General features: G+C 45.2%; 1 protein-coding gene across 1 annotated transcript in view; it reads left to right on the plus strand.

Moving 5' to 3' along the window:
• LOXHD1 (lipoxygenase homology PLAT domains 1) overlaps nucleotides 1-7,929 on the plus strand; it is a 250,714-nt gene extending 242,785 nt beyond the window's left edge. Inside the window, exons 41-43 of the mRNA XM_063128805.1 lie at nucleotides 792-930; nucleotides 2,724-2,885; nucleotides 7,446-7,929. Coding sequence (XP_062984875.1) covers nucleotides 792-930; nucleotides 2,724-2,885; nucleotides 7,446-7,929 — 785 coding nt within the window. The remainder of the gene's footprint in view (nucleotides 1-791; nucleotides 931-2,723; nucleotides 2,886-7,445) is intronic.
• The last annotated feature ends 14,709 nt before the right edge of the window (nucleotides 7,930-22,638 follow it).

A 22,638-nucleotide genomic window follows, 5' to 3' on the forward strand; every position in this document is an offset into this window, starting at 1 on the left:
AAACTTAGGGCGTGTCTACACTATGGGAGGGAAGGGGGAGGATCTTGTGATACGATGATCGTGAGATCCTCCCCCTGGGTTCACACACAGCATCCGACCGTCCAGGGAGGAAGTAGGACGTCACACCCGCCATTATTTTTTTTACAAAAAAAACAGGACCTGGAGAGCACCTGCACTCCAGCACAAAAGTAAGTTGTTTTTTTAAAAAAGGGGGGGGGGAAGCCCCGACCCTGCTCCCCATCCCTGATGGACCTGGACTCGCCCGAGCCCAGTTCCTTCCCTCCGATGACGCCTGCTACTCGTGGGGGAGAGGGAAGAAGCCGGGTCGGACAGCCACACCACCCATGGTCCTTGGATCGTCCCGGGACCGCAGGAAAAACCGAGAAAAAAGTGTATGGCGATATCCCAGGGAGAGGGAGGGATCATCCCTAACTGCTCACAGGATCCCCTGTGCATCATGTGGATGCACAGGGACGATCCCAGGACGATCCCCGGGATATCGCCTGGTGTAGACATGCCCCTAGCCATGCTTAGAGGAGCCTTTTTGAATCAATGGGCGTTAGTCATGAATAACTCTCTCATTGATTCCAATGGGCTTACTCTAATTAAGGCTAAATCTGGCCCTAGCCTTTCATGTACTAGTATGCAATTGCTCCAGTTTAAATAGCAACTGAAGCAGGAACCACCTACAAGTGGAAATGGCAGCTATCGAAGAGAAAGGGTTCGGGGGGGGGCTACATTTCCTCTCCCCACCACCCACCTTCAGTGTCTGCTGTCTTTTGACTCTCAAGCTTATGAGATTGTGACCATCACCAGCGATACAGCAGATGCTGAAACCAAGGAAAATGTCTCGCTTATTTTCGAGGGGAAAATTGGACGTTCCAAAGAGTTCCTGCTGGAGAATTCGTCCAAAAAGAGGAGGTTTCTCAGGTAGGTGAGATGTTGATATCACACACATGCTGCAATCCTTAGTTTAAGTGGAGGGGGCAACTTGTGGTCCTCCAAGTGTTAGGCGCTACAGCCCTAGCCAACATCACCAATGGTGGGAGCAGTTGGGAACAAGTAGGCTGTTAGATTAATAAATTTTTTATAAAATGGTTTAAAAAAAAAATTGCCATTCCCAATGAATTGATTGGCCAACAGATCTTATTTTGAAATAATTTTTATTACAAGTACTTCTAAAAATTGTAGGTTTGGTCCCATCTGAGAGAACAAAAATGGCCTCTTCTGAGACGTAGATGTACTGTCTCAGGGGAAAATAAATAACAAGACTTTTTTTTTCTTTAGAAATGTTTTTGTTTTGTTTCTCATATATAAATTTACACAGGTTTCAACTGTTAGCTAATCAATTCATTAACCAAGTGTTCAAAACACATACATCATCTCAATGATCCATACAGCAACCCTGTCAGGTAGGCCAATATTGTTATCTCCTTGTTATAGACAGCGGGAGTGGATCTTGAAAGGTTTAATTTGCCTGATTGACTGGCAATCATAGGTTTAAAAAAAAACTCTGGTAAAAATGAAAATAAGTATGAGTAGAAAAGACAGGGAATGCATTGTGGAAATTGGCTGCGTCTGGGATGAAACAAATCAAGTTTATGTGTGGAAAAGAGGGCATTCTTGCTGGAACACCCCACTTATTGTAGTATCTCCTCGCTTGCAGATTGTCAGGTGGCTTTCATAGTGTCCCCTGCCCACCTACATAGTCAGGTTTTTTTTCCTAGTCTCTGAATTTGCATATGTGCAGATTTGTGTGAATGCAGATTTGCAAACATTCGCATGTGCGAAAATGCACAAATTTCCCCAAAATGTGCATTTTTACGCTTCAACCTATGGCAGGGGGGATGAATATTTTTGGCTAGGCTTTTAAATTTTTAGTATCTTTCTATGAGGAAATTTGTGCGAAATTCTCGAAGGTTAGAAAAAACAGTGCTCAGGTCCGCAGAATTCACCTGACAGGGATTTGTAGGATCTGCAGGTCAGATTCATGAAAATCCGAACTCATTAGGTTCCGTTGCAGATTTCCTTGACATCTCTACACACAATCAAAATACAAAAGAATATGTATTCAGCCAGTGTGGTGTAGTGGCTGAGGTGTTGGACTGGGAGTCAGGAGATCCGGGTTCTAGCCCCCACTCGGCCATGGAAACCCACTGGGTGACTTTGGGCCAGTCACACACTCTCAGCCCAACCTACGTCACAGGGTTGTTGTTGTGAAGATAACATGGAGAGGAGGAGGAGGAGGAGGAGGATGTATGCCGCCTTGGGTTCATTGGAGGAAAAAAGGCGGGATATAAATACAATAAAAAATAAAAGAATAAAAATATTTAAAATCAAGATATACCAATACAACTGTGGCTGGTCATTCTGGAAGTGTTTGTTTCAATAAAGATGTCTTTAGCAGATCCTTTACATCAGCCTTCCTCAACCTGGGGCACTCCAGATGTGTTGGACTGCATCTCCCAGAATGCCCCAGCCAGCTGGCTGGGGCATTCTGGGAGTTGTAGTCCAACACATCTGGAGCGCCCCAGGTTGAGGAAGGCTGCTTTACATAATCTCCTTTTGTGTGAAATAATTAGCAGGTTAAATAAGGATGCTTTAAAAACAACAACTGTATTTTACATCCCTGTAGAAATTAACCCGTGTCCTCTCATTGTTAATGACTGTCAGTCTGCACAATATTAATTAAAGCTGTTGCGCGGGGGGGGGGGTCCTTACAGAGGAGCAACAGATGTATTCGAGTTTTCTTCCAAGAATGTTGGCGACATCGCAGCCATCTGTGTTGGTCACTGTCCAAAAGATAGAAAGAAATCGAGCGTAAAAGCAGATGTCTTCTGGCACGTCGCAGAGATCGTCGTTACAGAGATGGAGCTTTGCAACAAGTAAGTGGCTTGTCAGGAAGACCTGTACAAACAGCTGAAAGATGGCCGGCCTGTGGCCCTGATGCCACAAGTGGCAGAAGCATGCTGGGCTTTGTGGCCTACATGCTTGGTTACCAGAGAGCCTAATATTAGCGGAACACCGAGAAGGGCTGAGCTGTATGGAATCTTAGGTGAACGAGAAGACTTTGCCCTGGATAAATCGTGCTGGAGTCTCTATGGGCCGATCTACACCAAGCAGGATATAACACTTTTAAAACGGTATGAAAACGGTATATGTAATGTGTCCTGGGCCTGAACAGTTGTCATAATCCTTATAAACTGTTATAAGCAGTAGTGTAGATCCTGTCTAGGTCAAAGGAATAAGAACGTTTGCATTTATTGCAGAAAACACAAGTGGTATAGGGGGGTCTCCAACTCAAGATGGAGAGAGACCCAAAGAGATGTCTCCTGTCCAAGAGACAAGAGCATGAAGAAGAAGGAAGCAGGAAATGAGGTCAGCAACCCTAAGAGTATCAGGCTAGCATCAGAAGGAAGGAGAGCACAGGTCAGAAGACAGTCTAGGAAGCTTGGAGTTCCTCTCTCGACCTAATTTCATTCTATGCTGACATATCAGTCTTATTTCTTTTCTTTTGAAGCTAGCTGAGTGGTGGCCATGCTTCCAACACCTATGATCTCAGCTATGGCATTGGCTCAAGTCTACCCTTTTCCTTGGTCACAGGGCTCAGAAACTCCCCAAGTAGCTGGACAGACTAAGGTATGTCAGGAGATTCATACCAACTCGTGGCAGCCTATCAGAGATTCTTTTCTTGGAGAACCCACATAAAGAAAGGGTTTACCAGAAGGAAAAGGTATCCCCTCTCCCAGTCTTGTAACAGAGCCACATGGCTTTTGTGGCCATAGACCAGCAACAGCATCAGGCGGTCTATTGAAACCGCCCAGAGAGCTCCGTGAACAGCCCAGAGAGCTCCGGCTATTGGGCGGTATAGAAATGTAATAAATAAATAAATAAATAAATCCGTTGTGTGGTGCCATGTTTGTTTAGGTTTGGACTACAGTCCAAAACCTCACGTAGGGCCAATGGGCTGTGCATATACTGTCAGGTACAGTTGTGTCATTCTGTTTCATACTTAGGACTGAACTGGTGGCCCATATGCTAAAAAAGCTGACTACCACTCTCCTGAATCTGGAATTGAGCCAAGAAGTGATGAGAAACAAAGCTGACTCAACAGGCCCCAAAATAGAGGCAACTCTTGTTGTAGCTACATGTACCACCATATTGCCACAGAGACCTGTCGGGCTGCCTTGGGTAGGAAGGGGAAGAAGATTCCCCACCCCTTGTGATAGCTCACCCTGCTGGCTTCTTCATTTGTACTAGGTGTAGAGCAATATATCCAAAACTGAACAGTAAACACTTCATTCCTGTGGTGCGCCAAAATATCTATTTTTAGAGCCTATGTGAGAATTATGTTCCTTTAGAAAAAGCACCCACTGACTTCTTTCATTTGTGGGGGGGGGGGCTACACCCCATTATTAACCAATCCTGGGGAAAGATGACAAAAATAATTGAAGAAAGTAGAGCTTGTTCTTTGCCAATAGACGCCAAGGTGATCTTACGGCGTTCTCTAAAGAACATAGTGCTAAAGTCTGTCTTAGAATTAGCCATTAATCTGTTGGCTACTGCCAAGTTTTGTATAGCAAGATATTGGGAAAAGAGATCATGTTCTTCCCCTATTTCAGAATGGTATTTGAAAATTTAGCACATTGCAGCCCTCCCCTTTAGGCCCGGTTTTTCAGGGGTCTAGGGTTGCGCCCGAGACCGCGGAACGTGTGGCCGGGTGCCGCGGTTTGTCCCAGCTCCTCGCAATTCCTCGTGAGAATCTGGGACCCGCACACGGGGCGCAGCACTCCTCAGGAAAACTGCGCCCATTGGGGGTGGGGTGGGGGAGCGGGGAAAGTAATTTTTTTAAAAAAATCACTTACCTTTTGTGCACGAGTGTTCATGCGCTGCTGTCCCCTTAAGGGAAAAGAAGAAGAAAATGGTGGCCGTAACGCCTCTCCTTCTGAGGTCATCACATGCCACGTGTGTACTGACAGGGAGATCTCGTGATAAAAATAGCGCGGGATCTTCATCCCTCCATCCCGCTAGACTGCTAGGTCTAGCTAAGGCCTGTGTGAGATATTGTTAAGGGCATGTCTCTCCTGAAGGCCTGTAGTTCTGTAGAGCTGCAGCATTAAGAGTGATTCCCAATCACATCCGATGCAGAGATGGAGCAGAACTACTACCATCACTGCACTCCTCCATGAAAGCGGATTGGAAAGAAGCAAAGTTGAGCTGGAAGTGCCACCAGTAGGGGCCGCCATGTCTTCCCACAATGCCCTTGGAACAATCATGATATAGCCCTGTTCCAAGGAGGGAATTGTGGGGCTGAGGGGAAATGGTGGCTGCTGGACATTTGTGTTTTACATGTCCGAAATGTTTTAATATTACGGCCGGTTTAATTATATTTCTTAACTTTTGCATATTTCCATTTATATTTTTGTGTATGGTTTTAAATTAGTAAAACCGCCTTGAGTCCCAGTATTGGGGAAGAAGGTGGGATACAAATAATAATAATAATAATAATAATAATAATGGCAAGGACAGAAAGTTCTGCCTCCACCACTTTTCCTAGTAAGACCCCCTCCTCCAAATTACTGGATTTTCATCCTCTTTTGCCCCAGTGGTGCCTTTGAGTGCCATTTTCCAGGTGGAAAGGTAGGGAATAAATCAAATAAATAATGTTTGGCTTGGTGGTATCCCGAGCCGTGAAATTCACAGAGACCAACTGAACAGCTCCTCCTCTGCTTGACTTGCTGTCTTAAATCGCCCAGAGAGCTTTGGCTATGGGACGGTATATAATTGTAGTTAAATAAATAATAAATAAATAAATTGTATGCCACCCAGCAGTCAAAGCTAACAGTAGGTGAGTCCTTTGGGGCTCACAAGCACAGGGGTGCACAAGGGGTGTGCGGAGTGTGCCCAGGCACACCCTAATGTCTCGAGCAATAAACACCGAATTGAGGGGACCATTGAGTAGGGATACAAAGGGGGATCCAGGTGCAGTGGAAACGGTCCACCAGCTGCCTTCTGCCAGTGCCACCGCTGCCTCAGAGAGAGTACCATTGCTCCTGGCAGCAGGAGAGAAATGGAATCACTCTGTTGGGAGCCTCTCCGCCAGGAGCCATGCTTCAAAGAGGCCAAGAGGAGGGCCCCCAAAGGCTAATATTGCCACATAAGCCCCTCCTCCAGCCGGTGACACCACAAAGCCCCACCCAATGATGCTGCTTGAGGAGCGTCTCCTCATTCCCCCAGCCCCCTCTGCAATGGCCCTTCTGCAGTCAGACAAGCCAAAGAGTCTACAGTGTTTAATAAATAAATGAATAAAAATAACGCCCTTTATGATAGGGGATTCAATAAATGTTCGCCTTAATAACAAATAAATAAATAAAAATCCCCTGAGTGCACACCCTAATGAAATGCACTGTACACGCCTATGCAAACAAGAGCCATTAATTTATTCTTTTTATTCTCTCAGTATTTTAACACTTAATTTTAACTTAAATTTAAATTTTACTGTTCTAACTCTGTATTTTAATCTTATATCGATTTTTTTGATGCGTGGTTTTATCCTGGTTGTGCTTTTTATACTGTATTTTGTATTTGTGTTTTTAACCTGTTGGCTGTTTTATTGTGGTTTTAATTTTTGTGAACCGCCCAGAGAGCTTCAGCTATTGGCCGGTATAAAAATGTATTAAAAATAAATAAATAAATTAGTTAATTTCTCATGGGAGCAGACACAGGTCCCTCGCAGGCCCACATGCATAGGAAATGACTGCACAGGTACCGGGCCTGAAATCAGACAAATCATTTATTGACAAAGCGCGAACTTTCCCATTTGAGGAAATGTGTTTTGGCCTCCTCCTCATGCTACACTACCCTTCCCCATTCTCATGTGAAGATCTATTCCCTGAAAGCTGCTAAAGAATCAACCCATCTTGCAGTACATCACCGGTCCTGCCATGGGTTTGGGATGATTCTTCAACGTGGAATTACGGTCAGGATATTTCAAATCTGTGCCCGGAAGTTTTCTCGTTTCAAAGCAGAAATTCATCTCCTTATCCAAAAAAACACAAACAAACGTAGGCCCACCATAAAATGCGACATCATGCAGCAGTCTGGGGGGCACTCGGTTTTGTAGGCTGATTCTGAGTTTGGGGTGGGATGGATGGAGCAGGCAGAAATTGCAGCTATTCAGGACTGAGGCAGAGGAGGGAGAGACAACACCGCCAATTAAATTGGTTTCTGTGCCTAAGATCATCTGGAACGTTGCCAGGCAAAGGAATTTAAACAAAAGAAGAGTAACAAAACATGCAATCAGACTGGATTTAGCAAAGCGGACAAAATACTTGTTAGAGGAAAAGAATGCCTTCTCTTCCCTGAGAAAAATAAGCTCTCTACAGCAAAATATTTGGTTGTAAAGGTAAACTCCGATTCAAAGCTGCGTTCTGTTCCTTCGGCAGGTATTTTTTCAGGTGCAATGCAAAAATCCCATTGCACGGAGGAAAGAAGGGAAACCACAAAGTCATTGAGTGTGCCAAGGTCATCGAGAGCTTTGCCAGCAAAGCCCGGAGTTTGGTGCCAGTCAAATACGAGGTGATTGTCGTGACAGGGTTTGAGAAGGGAGCCGGCACAGATGCCAACGTCCTCCTTACCATCTTCGGAGCGAACGGGGATTCGGGCAAACGGGCCCTCAAGCAGAAGTACCGCAACCTCTTCGAACGGGGCCAAACGGATCGGTTTTACCTGGAAATCCTCGAACTCGGGGAGCTGAAGAAAGTTCGGGTTGAGCACGACAGCAGCGGGATATCGGCCGGATGGCTGGTCGAGCGTGTGGAGATCACCAACTCGGCGACTGGCGTGACCACAAACTTCCCCTGTGGGAAGTGGCTGGACCGTGAAAGAGGTGATGGGTTAACATGGAGAGAGTTGTTTCCGAGGAATTGATGGCAACTTGGAATGTTCACTTCTCTGCGATCTTTATGCCTGGGCTGGCGGTCGGATTGTCAGTCAATTCTCTTTCATTCCCATCCCAAATTGAATTTTAATGTAAATCTATTTTATTTATTTATTTATTTATTTATTTATTGCATTTGTATACCGCCCCAGAGCCAAAGCTCTCTTCGCGGTTTACCTAATATTAAGACACTTGAAAACAATATACAAAAATTAAAAACATGCAATAGACATGTACATTTAAAACCACTACAACAACTTTAAAAACTAAAAACAGACCCAGGCTCATTACATATTGCTAAATGCTTGGGAGAAGAGAAAAGTCTTGACCTGGTGCCAAAAAGATAACAATGTTGGTGCCAGGCGGGCCTTGTCAGGGAGATTGTTCCACAGTTGGGGGGCCACCACTGAAAAGTCCCTCTCTCTTGTCGCCACCCTCCGAGCTTCCCTTGGAGTAGGCACCCGGAGGAGGAGCTTAGATGTTGAACGTTGTGTTCGGGTAGGTTCATGTTGGGAAAGGTGTCCAGCTAGCAAAAACTTCATTCCGTTCAAAACGTTTTCTCCCCCTGCTTTCATATTTATTTATTTATTTATTTTGTAAAATGTCCCTGAGCAACCCCCGAATAGGTTTAAATTCATTTGTTATCACTTGTCTTTACAGAATTTTAGCTGAGAGAGTCTTCTTAATATTTCAGGACAAGTACTGAGAAAATTCTCTATATTTCAGTGTTTTTAACGATGAATGTTATTTGGTTTACCATTTTCTAAAAGAAATATAGTTTAAAGAAAACGTACGTGGAAAATAAAACATGCTTTTTTTTCCTGCTTAAAAACATTTCTATTGTGTGCTATGCGGCCATTTTAGCTTTGCCAGATTGTATGCTAGGTCTTAAACACTAATAAAGTTCCCTTTGAAACAATTGCTGCATTTTATTATAGGTAGTATTGATGAATTCCAGCTGATGAGCTGGTCACTCTATCCAGAGTTCTGAATGTGCTGACGTCCAGTTAAGTTAATAGAGAAGGCCCTAGAAGTTGGCTACAACTGTGCAGCTCAGCCTTCTCCAGCCTGGTGCCGTTCAGATAGCTTAGACTTCAACTCTCATCAACCCCAGGCCATTGTGTCCAATGGTCAAAAGTGCTGAGAGGTGTGGTCCAAAACATCTGGACGGCAAGATGTTGGGAAAAGCTGGTATAACCCATTGATTTTGTGGATTCCCCATTTTGTCGATTGATGTCCACCACTGGTTTTGTTTCATGGGCTGTCTACTCATTGACAAAATCGGATTATTATTTTTAACCAGAATTTACTTCCACTTGCACTAAATCTCATTAGCACAAGTCTGTGGAAACCACTTTGGAATCCACAGGTCAATTTCATAGAAATCCGAAGTCATTTGAATCCCTCGTGGCAATCTCCAACACTCCTAACTCCAATGACCCAATTTTCCGTAGCTTAAGGGTAGAACACCTGCTTTGGATGCAGAAGTTACCAGGCTCAATACTGCACCCATCTGCTTAAGTTCACCTTTTCCATGGAGTGTTCATCTTAATCTTCCTGATTTCCTGTGCTTTGGTCACATATATGTCCTCTAGGTCTTCGTTATCGTTATCGCATTTTTAACATCAGGATTCCCCCCCCCCCTATTCTTTTACACCTGGCTGCTGTTAAACCTTGTTGATCGTTAAGCAGTGGCGGCTGGTGTCACCAATTTCGGTGGGGCTGTAAACCCATTCTGGGTTTGGGTCAGAACCAGCCAGAACTCTAAATGGGCTATCCAAAGTGCTGAACTTTATCCCCAAAATGGCTTCGGGACCTTGGATCGCTCATTTAGAGCTCCAGCTGGTGCTGGCCAAAACCCAGGATACACAGCCCTACCAAAATCGGAGCCACCAGCCTCTGCTATGGTTACGTGTAAAATGGAAGACCTTTGATCAATTCATTTTTAAAACGATCTCACTGGCGGGGTGGGAAGACCCGTCTACCCGAGACCTTGGAGAACTGTTGCCGGTCAGGTATAAAGTAACCTTCCCCAGCATGGTGACCTTTACATGCATTGGACTACAGCTCCCATAATTCCCAGCCAGAATGACCATTGTGGGAATAATAGGTGCTGCAGTCCAACAGATCTAGAGAGCACCAGCTGAGGATCCACATCCCAGCAACGGCACACAGACAAGAGTCCCCTGGAGTTGCTCCTCCACTTCACCATGGCGACCTACTTGTTCACCAGCCCTGCTGGTGCTCTCCAGATGTGTTGGACTGCAACACCCATAATTCCCAGCCCACATCACCAATGGCCATGCTGGCTGGGAATTAGGGCCATTGCACCCATCACATCTGGAGAACACCAGGTGGGAATCGACACTGATGTTATTCTAACGTTTGGAATGGGTTACTGTGACACACAGCGTCACGTGACCCTGGGTCTCCAACGTTGTAAATGAGTTCTACTTACCGGTTCTATTTCTTAGTTGCAGCGCGGCTACAGATTCATGTGCCTCCTTCTACCGGTAATTTTCCTCTCCCTCTTCTCTGACAGTAGCAGAGCTGCTGGGTTTGCTCCGCCCACTTCCTGTTCTCCTTCCTTCACCCCGTTTGCTATCTTATCTGCTACAGCAGATAAATCACACCAGCGTTATACTGTGCAATCACTGACAATTGCATGCAAAGGACTCAGAAGTTTTCCACCTTAGAATCTGCTTTGATTGTGAAGTACTCCCATGCATCCTGCCTTAATTGTGCTCCTTTTGCAAAAGATTCGCCCGAGCCGCTGCTGTGGGTGCAGGAGCAGGATTTTAAACAAATGCTTTCATCTGCGTAAGCTTTATAGATAAAGACACCAAAATTGGCACAGTAATTCAAATACCAAATTTGAATTGAATTGGGTCATCGGTTGATTTTTTATGATTTTTTTTAACATTTCCCCCCTCTTTGCAAAGGAGCTGAGGAGCGCTCAAAGGAGCGCTGTAGCTCCATGCAGGAAAATTAACAAGGGTCTCTGCTCCCAGTCCAAAACTCATGACCAGCGGGGCTTAAATGGTGTGTTTGAAATAATCTCAACAGCTGGGGCTGCTGCTAAAACTTTTCAACCTGGTCACCCATCCAAACCCTGACCAGACCCAGCCCATCTTAGCTTCAGCAAAGTGGCTGGCTCCTATGCATTCAGGCTATTCCCAGGGACTTGTATTATGATGTTTTGGGAGGGAGTTTGTGTGTGCTTATGACTATTGCTGGCTAGGAACGAGGCAGGAAGTGGGCGGAGCAAACCGAGCAGCTCTGCTTACTCTCAGAGAAGAGGAAGAACGGAAAGGATTGAACAACGTGCCCTGAAGCTCCGTTGCAGCTAAAGGTAAGTCACGCTAGTGTGCCCCGTGATACAGAGAACCGATACAGAGAACCACGTTAGAAAGGGACACTAGCAACGTTATAAGGCTAGTATAGATCCAGCCCAGGTTGGGGACAACTGGTGTGCAGTACTTGCCTAGGTGGATCAATGGTATGTCTCATTAGAAGAAAGCTGTGCATGTCCACCTGAGCCACGGTTGTACCCTCACGTGGGTAAATGGTAGTAACCATGCAAAGCTTGCACCCAGTTTCGGGGTAGGGGGGTTCTGCAAAGTGCCAACTGGTAGAGCCTCTCCCAGGAATACTGCGGCATTGGTCCAGCAGCAGAGAATAGCAATGGCCCTCTGAGGGAGTGGTTGTTTAAATTTCCCACAATGCCATGGAGCAATACTATGTTGCAGCCACTGCAGGCGTTTCAAATTAGGGCTGTGCTCCGCTCCGATTCGGATCGCGAATCCAGAGCGGAGCGACCCGATCCGCCTCCACAAAAGGCGGATCCGAATTGGGTCGGGAGAGCTGCGGATTAAGGCGAAGTGGTTTGCCTCCATCTGGAGCTACGATTGCAGGTAAGTGGGGGGAGGGGGCTTACCTGGCTCCGCCGCAGTCCATGCGGTGATGGCGGCGGAGCCAGGTAAGGAAGGAGGGGAGCTTACCTGCATCTGTCGCGGTCCGTCGAAGGCTTCTGAAGCCTGCAATGGGCCGCAACGGACACAGGTAAGTCGGGGGTACGGGGGGCTTACCTGGCTCTGCTGCCACAGTCTGTGCAGCGACAGCAGTGGAGTCAGGTAAGGGGGCAGGGGAAGGGGGGCTTATTCAGCCCATATTTTGTCCCCTCTTCCCCACTTATCTGCCTCCACCACCCACCACGGAGACAAGTAAGTAGAGAAGAGTGGGCAAAATCTCGATTCCCCCCCTCCGGATCTCGCTCTGTGAAGCGGGGGAGGGTTGGATCGACCCGAAGCGACCCGAAAGTTCCAGATCGGGCCATGAAGCAGTTCGGGGGGTCCGTGCATAGCCCTAATTCAAATGGCAGTATCTGGACATCCAGTGCTCATTGGGATCAGCAGCCCCCCCCCCCCAAATCACATAAGCTTCCCTTCCAAGATGCTGTGGGTCTTGTGGGTCTCAGCTGCATTGAATGTAGGTACCCGAGACCCCAAACAGGCCTCCCTGCAAAAGCGCCTTACTTAAGGACAGGCATCAAGTCCATCCAGAGAAGGGTCAGGATTCTTGCAGAGATCAAGAGCAAGTCATACAAAACTGTCTCCGTTTCTCTTCTTCTTTCTGCTGCATTAAACTTTTGACTTTTCGCCTCCCGAGACCCATTCCCGTTGCTACAACAACTAATGCTGCAAGCGTAATAAGATTCCCATGGAACTTTTCCAAGGGAAGGATTTACATATATTTCTCTCAAATGAACGCCTTCTTGGCAAAGGAAGATGGAGAGCGGAGGAGCCGTCAGCTGGTCGGGCGTGGAGATCTCCTTTGCTGCAGTGACTTTTCCATTCGCTCTGGAGTGAATGGCAGGATGGGGAAAGCCGGATTAAATGGGTACAAACGGAGAAGCTGAAAACTGTAGGCATGGTTCTGCCAATATAGCCCCAATGATGTGTGCCAAGATTAAATGCTCTCCTGACTGCCACTAATTGGTTTCTTACATCTGCATTCCACCTTCACTTTGCGATGTTCTGAATAGGGAGGGACCAGGGAGCAATGGTAGCACACCTTCTTGGCATGCTGACGGCCCCTGGTTCAATCCCAGCATTTCCAGGTAGGGCTAGGAAGGAATTCTTCCTGAAACCCTGGAGTGATGCTGCCAGTCAGTGTCAACAGTAATGGGCCAGATGGACCAATGGTCTGGCACAGCATAAGGCAACTTTCGATGCATAAGTAGAATTTTAGCTTCACAACCTAACTGTGAGTTAAACCAGCCGAAAGAGCCCTGTGTGGTCGTGAGATGTTACCCAACTTCTTTGGAGAAAATGTGTCCCTCTGGGGCCACTTTCTCCACCTGGTACCCTCCAGATGTTTTAAGTTACAACTCCAAGGACTACAATGGGAGTTGAAGTCCAAAGCATCTCTCGGGTTAGATACTGCCTTTATTCCGTGATATTTGTGTTTTTAGTTGTCTCTTAACTCATTCCTCTTATTATAGTTCTAATCAAGTTTTATTTATGATTGTAAGCTGCACTGCATGACATTTGTTCTTGGTAGAAAGGTGGGGGCACAAGTCAAATAAATAAATACCCATCTGGAGGGCACCAAGTTGGGGAAAGGCTGCTTTGGATATATTTCTGTCACAGGCCATAGCTAGACCTGAGGTTTATCCCTGGATCGTCCAGGGGTCAAACCTGTTCTTCTAGGTGACACACAGGGGATCCAGTGCTCAGGCAGGGGCGAACCCTGGACGATCCCAGGATAAACCTTAGGTCTAGCTGTGGCCACAGACTTTATATCCTCTTCCCAAAGAACCTTCGGAACTGTAGTTTTGATAAGGGGAGACGCCAGGGATTTGTAACAGTGCCATACCAAACTACAATCCCCAGGATTATTTGGGGGGTGGAGGGAGCTAGGTCGCCTATCAGTTATACTGCTATAAAACCGAGGCCTGGTAGCACATGGATACAGCATGGTATAATCTGGATTTTACTGGATTTTCAGAAGCCACAGCTAGGATGATAGGGATGCTGTGGCACTCACACCTAAACGTTGGATATAGAGGGAATTATCTGTCAGGGACGCTTTAAGGTGGATTCCTGCATTGCATAGGGGGAATCCAACTCTTCTATTCTATGATTCTATGAAGTGTTCTGAATGGGGGAAACCATCGGGGTAGGGATGTGACTTCCTGCCCCTTCCAGTTAATCCCAGCCTCCCCCTCCCAGCATTCCTTTCACCTGATTTTAGAAGATGGGGAGGGGAGGTTTGTGCATGTATGTGTGTGTGTGTGTGTGTGTGTGATATGTGATCCTGACCCACCTCTTACAGTATATGGCCTTTGGGGGCCAAAAATGTTGGCCATCCCCGCTGACATTCAAGGAAACACCAAGTCTCACCCCGGATTTTAACCCATTCAGCACCTGCCGTTCATCCAGTGCCACCTCTGAACCCGATCACAACACCATCTGGTACTCCAGGGAAGTAGTTAGCAATGCAATTCATTTTATTAGTTATAAATAAAGTACAAAAAAATCCACCAAAAGTGAATCTAAGCATTTACACAATTTCTAACGTCTCTTCAATTCCCCAGCACTATTGCTTTAATATTAATAATAAATATTTTTTTTCTAGCTTTATCCTATAAAATAGTCTATGTAGCAAAATGTTGCACAGCACAACAGAACAGCAGTAGGAGTACAAAAAAAAAAAGTGGATGATCCATTCACTTTCCTTTGGCATTGAGGGAAAACTGGGTATTTATATCACACTGAGTCCTATGGGTTTTATTAAAAACAAGTACCAAGGGTGTCCCATCACAGTGTAGGTGGTGCATGTTTGAAAAATTCTGGAGTCAAATATTAATCATCAAGAATTGCATTTGATCACATTCAGCTCTTGTTTAACCCTTTTTCCCTTTTGTACCTCCTCCCCAATTCGTCTGTAGTCTCCTTGACTGTTGAAGTGTAGGTTAGAAGCTCTGTAACCGTTTCTGCCAAAATAAAAGCTTCTACTGAGATCGGAGATAGCGTAGAAATCATCTACATTTTGGAATACATGTGCAACCACCTGCCCCGCCCCGGCCCCATTGATTATCTTTGGATACGCATGTAATGGCAAGGTGAAGAGACCTTCCTTGTGCAAGTTCTTTGCTGGGAATGTACTGGCTGACATATCAAAAGACTGTTAACACCTCCAGCTAGGAGGCAATTCCATTCTACACGATTTGTTAAGGGGGCAACATGCACCACCAACCTGCTTGGCTCTCCGACATTTAGGAAATAGATTTTGGGCTGCTTCACATACAGGTAGACAGGTAGACTGAAGATGGAATGAGAAGAATGAGCTTGCGCACTCTCCTCCACCACATGAAGAACCTTCAGTGGGACCCCTACATGGGACATCTATGTAGGGTGACCATATGGAAAGGAGGACAGGGCTCCTGTATCTTTAACAGTTGTATTGAAAAGGAAATTTCAGCAGGAGTCATTTGTATATATGGGGAACCTGGGGAAATGTCCACTTCATCACAACAGTTAAAGTTGCAGGTGCCCTGCCCTCTTTTAAATCTGGTCTCTCTATTATAGCTCCTGCAGCTTTAACTGTGGTGATGAAGAGAGAATTTCACCATGTTCTCTCTATATACAAATGACACCTTCTGAAATTCCCTTCTCTATGCAACTGTTAAAGATACAGGAGCCCTGTCCTCCTTTTCATATGGTCACCCTACATCTATGTCTCCATGAGTATGCCCCACGCACACGATACCATGGCTTAGTTATTTAGCCAACAACATGAGTGAGCTCTGGTTTCCAATAAAGCAGTGGTGTTGAACCTCTTTCAGCCTGAATTCCATATTGGTAGGGTGACCATATGAAAAGGAGGACAGGGCTCCTGTATCTTTAACAGTTGCATAGAAAAGGAAATTTCAGCAGGAGTCATTTCTATATATGGAGAACCTGCTGAAATTCCCTCTTCGTCACAACAGTTAAAGGTGCAGGAGCTATACTAGAGTGACCAGCTTTAACAGAGGGCAGGGCACCTGCAGCTTTAACTGTGGTGATGAAGAGGGAATTTCACCAGGTTCCCCATATATACAAATGACACCTACTGAAATTCCCTTTTCAATACAACTGTTAAAGATACAGGAGCCCTGTCCTCCTTTTCATATGGCCACCCTACATATTGGAGAAGCTTTGGGGGGGGGTCAAACTCCAGTGGCAGGCAGCTCCAAAGGCAAAAGCAATGGGGCCAAAAATACCAGTACGTTGTAGCGGAAAGCTTTAACTGCCAGCAACTAGGCCCCAGGGGATGCATTTCAATCTTTCAGAGTAAGGGGAAAAAACTGCGCAAAAGCAAGGAAATTCTGAGACAATCCGTAATTGGAGTAAAATGAGTGGGGACGAGGATTAGATTGGGATACTGGTGGGCTTGATCTGGCCCCAGGGCTGACCCTAATTAGGGTGTCCAACTGTCAGGATTTCCCCAGATTTCCCCAGGTTTTTGTTCTATCCTGGGTGTCAGAAGGGATTTTCTGTAATTTTCTATAATATCTAGGAATGACATGCTTTGCCCTTTAAGGCCACCATAAGCATGGTGGGGGTGAATGCTGCACTTCCCAGAGGCCATGGAAAGCACACTTTCCTGCCCCCCACCCCGCTGACCTCTTTTTTTGGTTTCCCAAATATGGTCACACCCAGCCCTATCATTAGGCAGAGTGAAGCAATCGCCCCAGGCAGCAGATGCTTGGGGGCAGCAGTCACAGTCTCCAGCCATTTTATGCTCTTAGGAGAACAAAGCTGGGCGTGCCTCACAGTCTGTCCTCCATCCCCTAAACTAGCCTATTTCATAGAATCATAGAATCATAGAATAGTAGAGTTGGAAGGGGCCTACAAGGCCATCGAGTCCAACCCCCTGTTCATTGCAGGAATCTACCCTAAAGCATCCCTGACAGATGGCTGTCCAGCTACCTCCCTCAGCTATGATGGAGGACTCTAACTTGTTGCCCCTATTGAAGTAAGGTTCAAGTGCCAATCCAATTGGGTTCTGGAATGGAAGGGGGCGCCATCTTTGCCTAGGCAGCAAAATGTCTTGGGCCGGTCCTGTGTGGCCCCAGGCCTGAGGTTCCCCATCCCTGCATTAAAGGGTCTGTATGTGGTGAAGGAGGTTGCAGAATTCAAAGGCTTGCTCTCAGTCTACATTCCACCATAACTACCACAGTCATGCACGGCTGCAATCTTATTGGTGGGTCTTGTTTCTGCATAAATCCTCAGGGGCTGAAGGAATATTCGTTTTGGAATTTCATCGAAAGCTTTCAGAAAGAGACCCGTTCCTTATGTTGGGTTTTGAGGATTACAACTTTTCCCTCAATGCAAAAAATAAAAAAAAATAAAAATAAAAAGGCAAGAGGGAGTGGATCATCGCAATTTGATCATGAGTGCAAATAATATTCATATATATCTATCTCTATATATGTTTTTAATGTGTTGCGTGTGTGTGTGTGTGTGTGTGTGTGTGTGTGCTAAAACACGGCCACTATATTGCAGATTTTCCACTATGTCACAGCGTACAGAATCAAAGGTTTGCATTTGTTTATTTTTTTGTATGGAATGTCTCCAAGGTAACAGCACCACGAGTAATACAGTTTGTTATCACACACCCTGAATATATATTTTTTTATTTTTTTGTTTTTGAAACGGTAAATGTGCCCCGCCCATTTTTATCATTTTCATTCTTTGAAAGTACCGATGCATGCAAAGCATTCCATTCCCAGAAATTATGCCAAAAAAAAAAATATTATGAGGTAATAGAGGAGCAATTAAAAAAATTAGTATTTGTTTCTAAATAAATAAATTATAATTAAAAATGCAAAAAACAACAAAAAGGAAACCAACCCAACTATAAAAATAATTAAATAAGAACCCACAATATCTACAAGTTAGTCATAAATTATGATTGTTAAATATAAGGCATTTAAACTCACAAAACCCTGTAAACTATCAATGTTTTTGTTTCTAGAGAATTTTTTTTTAAAAGACCATTCATTGTCCTCATTCATGCAAGACGTTCAACTGCGAAGCAACTCAATGTCAGCTCCCAAGGTTTGCATCCATTCGCTTCTGCAAGTTGCCGTCCCTCAATCAATCACTCAAAAAAAAAAAAAATCTGTGAGAATTTGGTGCTTTGCTTCACCATTATTATTATTTTTTTAAAAAAAACTGTGCTTATTATTTATTAGGCAAATATATCTATATCTATATATGTAGATATATTCACATATACATATTAATACTTTCACAAAAGCTTTTAAGCAGAGATTGGAAGCACTAGCTTCCTGGCCGAAAAATGGTTTCTTTCAAGATAAGACTGAAAAACACCCATTTCTTCCCCCTTGAAAATACTGATGTGTCCCCCTCCCCCCCCCCCCGGGAAGAGTTTGGTGATATCAAGTTTTAAGCACTTTCTGCAAAACTCTACAGGTGATGATAAATACACCTTTGTGTACATGCATTTTTGTTTTTTTTAAAAATGCAAAATTGCATCAGGCGGAGGGTTGAAAATTATGGGAATCACGGTAGAGGAAGAGGGGATTTAATCTTTTCATTCCCTACTGCTGTTCTGAGGAAAATCCTTCCTGTGAAACTAGCATTTGCTTTAGGAAGGGGGGAATCCCCCATTGATGCCAATGGGAGATTTCTGCCCAATGCAAATAGCAGCTTCAGATGAGAGATGTAGCCCTGAAGAGAAGGGTTAAATCCCCTTGCCACGCCTGCTTTGATCCCACTATTTATCAGCCCTTCCCATGTGATGAAATCTTCATTTTTAAAAATAAAATGTACATTAAATGCAAAGACCCATTTAACACCATTTGGCTCTAAATTCCCAATGGAGCAAGGTTGTTTTTCACGGGATGTGTTTCGTCTTAGGGCTAAGGGCAGAATTTGACATGACGCTGGAGGGCTTTGTGTGTGGGATCACCTGCATTGTTGCTTTTAAAAATGACCCTTGCCCCTGTTATAGTTGTATTGTTTAAAACAAAGCAGAACACCAGGTGAATGTCCTGCTATTTGCTTCAAAGATCAAAACATACAGGTGCCTACCCCCAGGGGTATCAAACCTTTCAGCCCAGGAGCTGAACCCAATTTTGGAGAGGCTCTCAGGGACCTGCCAGTTTAGTGGTACATGGAGCCAAAGGCAAAAGGAGCACGCGCAAAATACTAAATATACCACCATATTGGCCCCATTCAGAAGACACCTTAAACCACGGCTTTAACCATGGTGGTTAAGCCAGAAAGCCGGGCCATGTTTAGAAGACACCTTAAACTACAGCTTTAACCATGGTGACTAAGGCAAAAAGGCTTACTCACCGTGGTTAAAGCCATGGTTTAAGGTGTCTTCTGAACACAGCCTGGCTTAACCAGCATGGTTAAAGCCGTGGTTTAAGGTGTCTTCTGAATGGGGCCATTGTAGCTTAAAGCTCTTACTGCCAGTAACTTAAGCCTTAGGAGAAACATTTCAGCCTCTCAGAATGGGGGGAAGTCTGCACAAAAGGTAAGACACCTCCAAATGATTGGCATTTGGGGAAGAGGTGTGGCCAGGGCAAGGGAGTGTGGCCATCTAGGGAAACCCAGAGCACCATATTGAGAACTCTGGAAGGACAGGTTTTGCCCACAGACCTAACATTCAACACCCCTGTCCAGTACAATATCCACATGTTTTCCTCCAAGGGGCGTGCATCAGCTTCAGCTTCTGAACATGCACATGTGCTCAATTTCATAGAGACCACAGTGCAGGATAAAGGCTTTGACCACCACCCACCTCTCTCCGCCAGCCTCATAATTCTGATTCAAATTTACCTCTCTTCTCTCTGGATGCATCCTGAGTTGCTACCATTTAGGGCCTTGCTCACGCAAAGTGTAGATGAGTTGGGTTCCAACCCATGCCACCTACAGACTAGTTGGGCCCCAAATGTTAGGTGTGTTCTTGGGCTGTACCACTGCAGACTGCATGGGGACTTTTGGGGATGCAATACCCACTTTTAAAAATAATAAAAATCAACATTCTCCTCACTCTTAGAAAACTAGATGCCAAGGAGAAGAATTGTGCTCTAGCCTTCTGTCTGATGTGCTAGTTTTATACAGATAGGGAGAAATATTCAACCACGGCCAACTCCCATCTGCAGCCTGAAATAGTACAGTCCAAGACCCCTTACAGCCGGGACCACAGTACAGTGGAAGAGCACATCCTTTGCATAGGGACATTCTCAGGTTTAATTCTTGGCATTTCCAGGTAGGGCTGGGGGAAACTCCTATCTAAAAGTTGTTGGAGATCTGCTGCCAGTCATCGTAAACAATATTGGGCTATACAGACTAATAGTCTGACCTGGTATAATGTAGCTTCCTATGCTCTGAGGAACAACTTTGCCTTCTCATTGGCTCTTTGTGTGAACCAGCTTTTGTGGGGCCCTGAGCCAAGGAAAGCACCATAACCGCCTTGGGAGAGGCAGGAACACTGGAGAACCCCAGCAATGCTCTGGGACTGGGGAGGTGAGGAGTGGTCAGAATCCGCACATACTACCTGCATACTAGTTGGGTCCCATAAAATAAAAATGAAAGCAAAGGGGGTGGCTCCTATGCTTGCGAAATCTATTAATAGACTAGGATTTCCGAAGCATCGGCCCTGCCAAACACTGGTGCTGTGGACACCATTTCAGAGACAGCATAACTGGGGTCATTATAGATCTCATGGCAGAAGTGAAGGAATGTGGAGCAAAGTTCTGTGGGCAACTCCTCCCTGTGTTTGAAGCTGGGAGCTGGTAATGTCCAAGGCATTCCTTGGAGGACACATGCACAAATGTTTTGAAGGTATCAGAATGGACATTACCAGCTCCCTGACGGTCTTGGGAATTCTGAAGTTAGATTCCAGCATGTCGCTTCCCAGGTCAAGCACAGAAACAGCGATGACCATTGCCTTATCCCCATAAGATGGTTGCATGTCTAGGCAGGTACAGACATGAGTTAGACCACCTCAGAAAAGTAGGCAGTCGTATTACGGTTGCCCCTTCTCTATAGACATGCTTAGAACTTGACATAACCAAACCCCAGTTACATTATGCATATCATGGAATATCACATATCACCTCTAGTTGGCTCACAATGATTAATTGTTACGATTAATAATACGAACGAAATAATCTGCTGTTGCTGGAAATAGGCCCATGTTATGTTGCTGGGCAGTGTTTGTTTGTTTGTAGTCCAAAGGCACTCAACTCTTCTCAACTTTGGGCTTTGACTCTAACGTTCAACAAAGCAAACCAAAGATGGCTGGCCATTTCTAGCACCACCTTCAAGCAAAAGTAAGTAGTGCTTGATTCTTTTTCCTAGCAAAGAAAATGATCAGACGCCCTGCTCTTCACAGAAATTATCTCAGAAGATAAGAAAGTTTAAAATAACTAATTCCAAACTTTGACTTCTCTGGTTGCCACTGACCTCTCTCTCTCTCTCTCTTTCTCTTTCTCTCTCTCTCCCCCTTCCTCTACTCACAGCAAGATAAGAGAACAATCAGGTGAGCCATTGTTTTTTGAGCAAGCATATCTGGTTAGAAAACCATTCATCCTCTGCAATGGGATCTGTTCTCTTGTCCAGAATGGACTACAGTGCTGTGTTGTTGTTTTTTAATTTTAGTTGGTTGGAACACTATGAACTCATCAAGTGACTGCATTTCATAATCCTCCTGGGTCACTGATTAGTTGAAACAAAGATGGTCTCAAGATACTGAGCTCTCGGGGAAGGTCCAGGTCTGCACTGGGTGAAAAAAAGGGAGACGCAAATTCTCAGGAGGCTGAACATTTTATTTGTAGGTTGACGAGCCCGAAGCGTTTCGGCCTGTGTCTTTTCAAGGCCTAGTTCAGGGGGTTGTAGGAAGATGTCTGCAAAAATCTTCTGATCAACAGAAAGTTAGTCGCTATTAACAATCTGAGAAAGACATTCTGTTGATATGAAGATTTTTGCAGACATCTTCCTACAATCCCCTGAAGAAGGCCTTGAAAAGATACAGGCTGAAATGCATCGGGCTCTTCCACCTACACATAAAAAATTCAGCATCCTGAGAATTTGCTTCTCCCTTTTTTTCACCTAATTTGGGTGCTTTTCTGCCCGTTTTTGATCCAGGTCTGCATTGACCTACTCTGGCGATGCTTCAAGGCCATCCTTTCCACGCTCTGTGGCGGGCCAAGGGAGCAGTTCCAACCACTGCTAAGCAATTGCACCATGCTTACTCCCCTTCCACTGGACTGGTAAAACAACTGGCCAGCCAGAAGAAGTGGAAACGGTGAAATGCAGGAGGGGACAGCAATGCAGTTGGGGATTCTAGTGAGCTGAGAGTTTTCACCAATCTCCACCCCAGAACCCACTGTTGGGGGCTTCCTTCCCTGACACTATAACACCCTTACCTTCAGACTGGAAATGCTGTTGGAGGGAAGAGCCTCTTCCTCTCCTTTTGCCCAGGAAAAGATGAGAAATGGGGCAGGCAGAGGGAGGAAAAGTGCGATAATTTCATCCCATTGCTCCACCCGTTCCACGGAAACTCACTGTAGGGACAGGGGGGTGGGGGTCTGAAGGAGTTTCCTTCCCTACCTTTCTCCATCCACTTCTACCCCATTCATTTGTCTTTCTTCACCACTTGTTTCACCTCCC

Source organism: Elgaria multicarinata, chromosome 6 (assembly GCF_023053635.1).
Source record: "Elgaria multicarinata webbii isolate HBS135686 ecotype San Diego chromosome 6, rElgMul1.1.pri, whole genome shotgun sequence".
Lineage (NCBI taxonomy): Eukaryota > Metazoa > Chordata > Lepidosauria > Squamata > Anguidae > Elgaria > Elgaria multicarinata.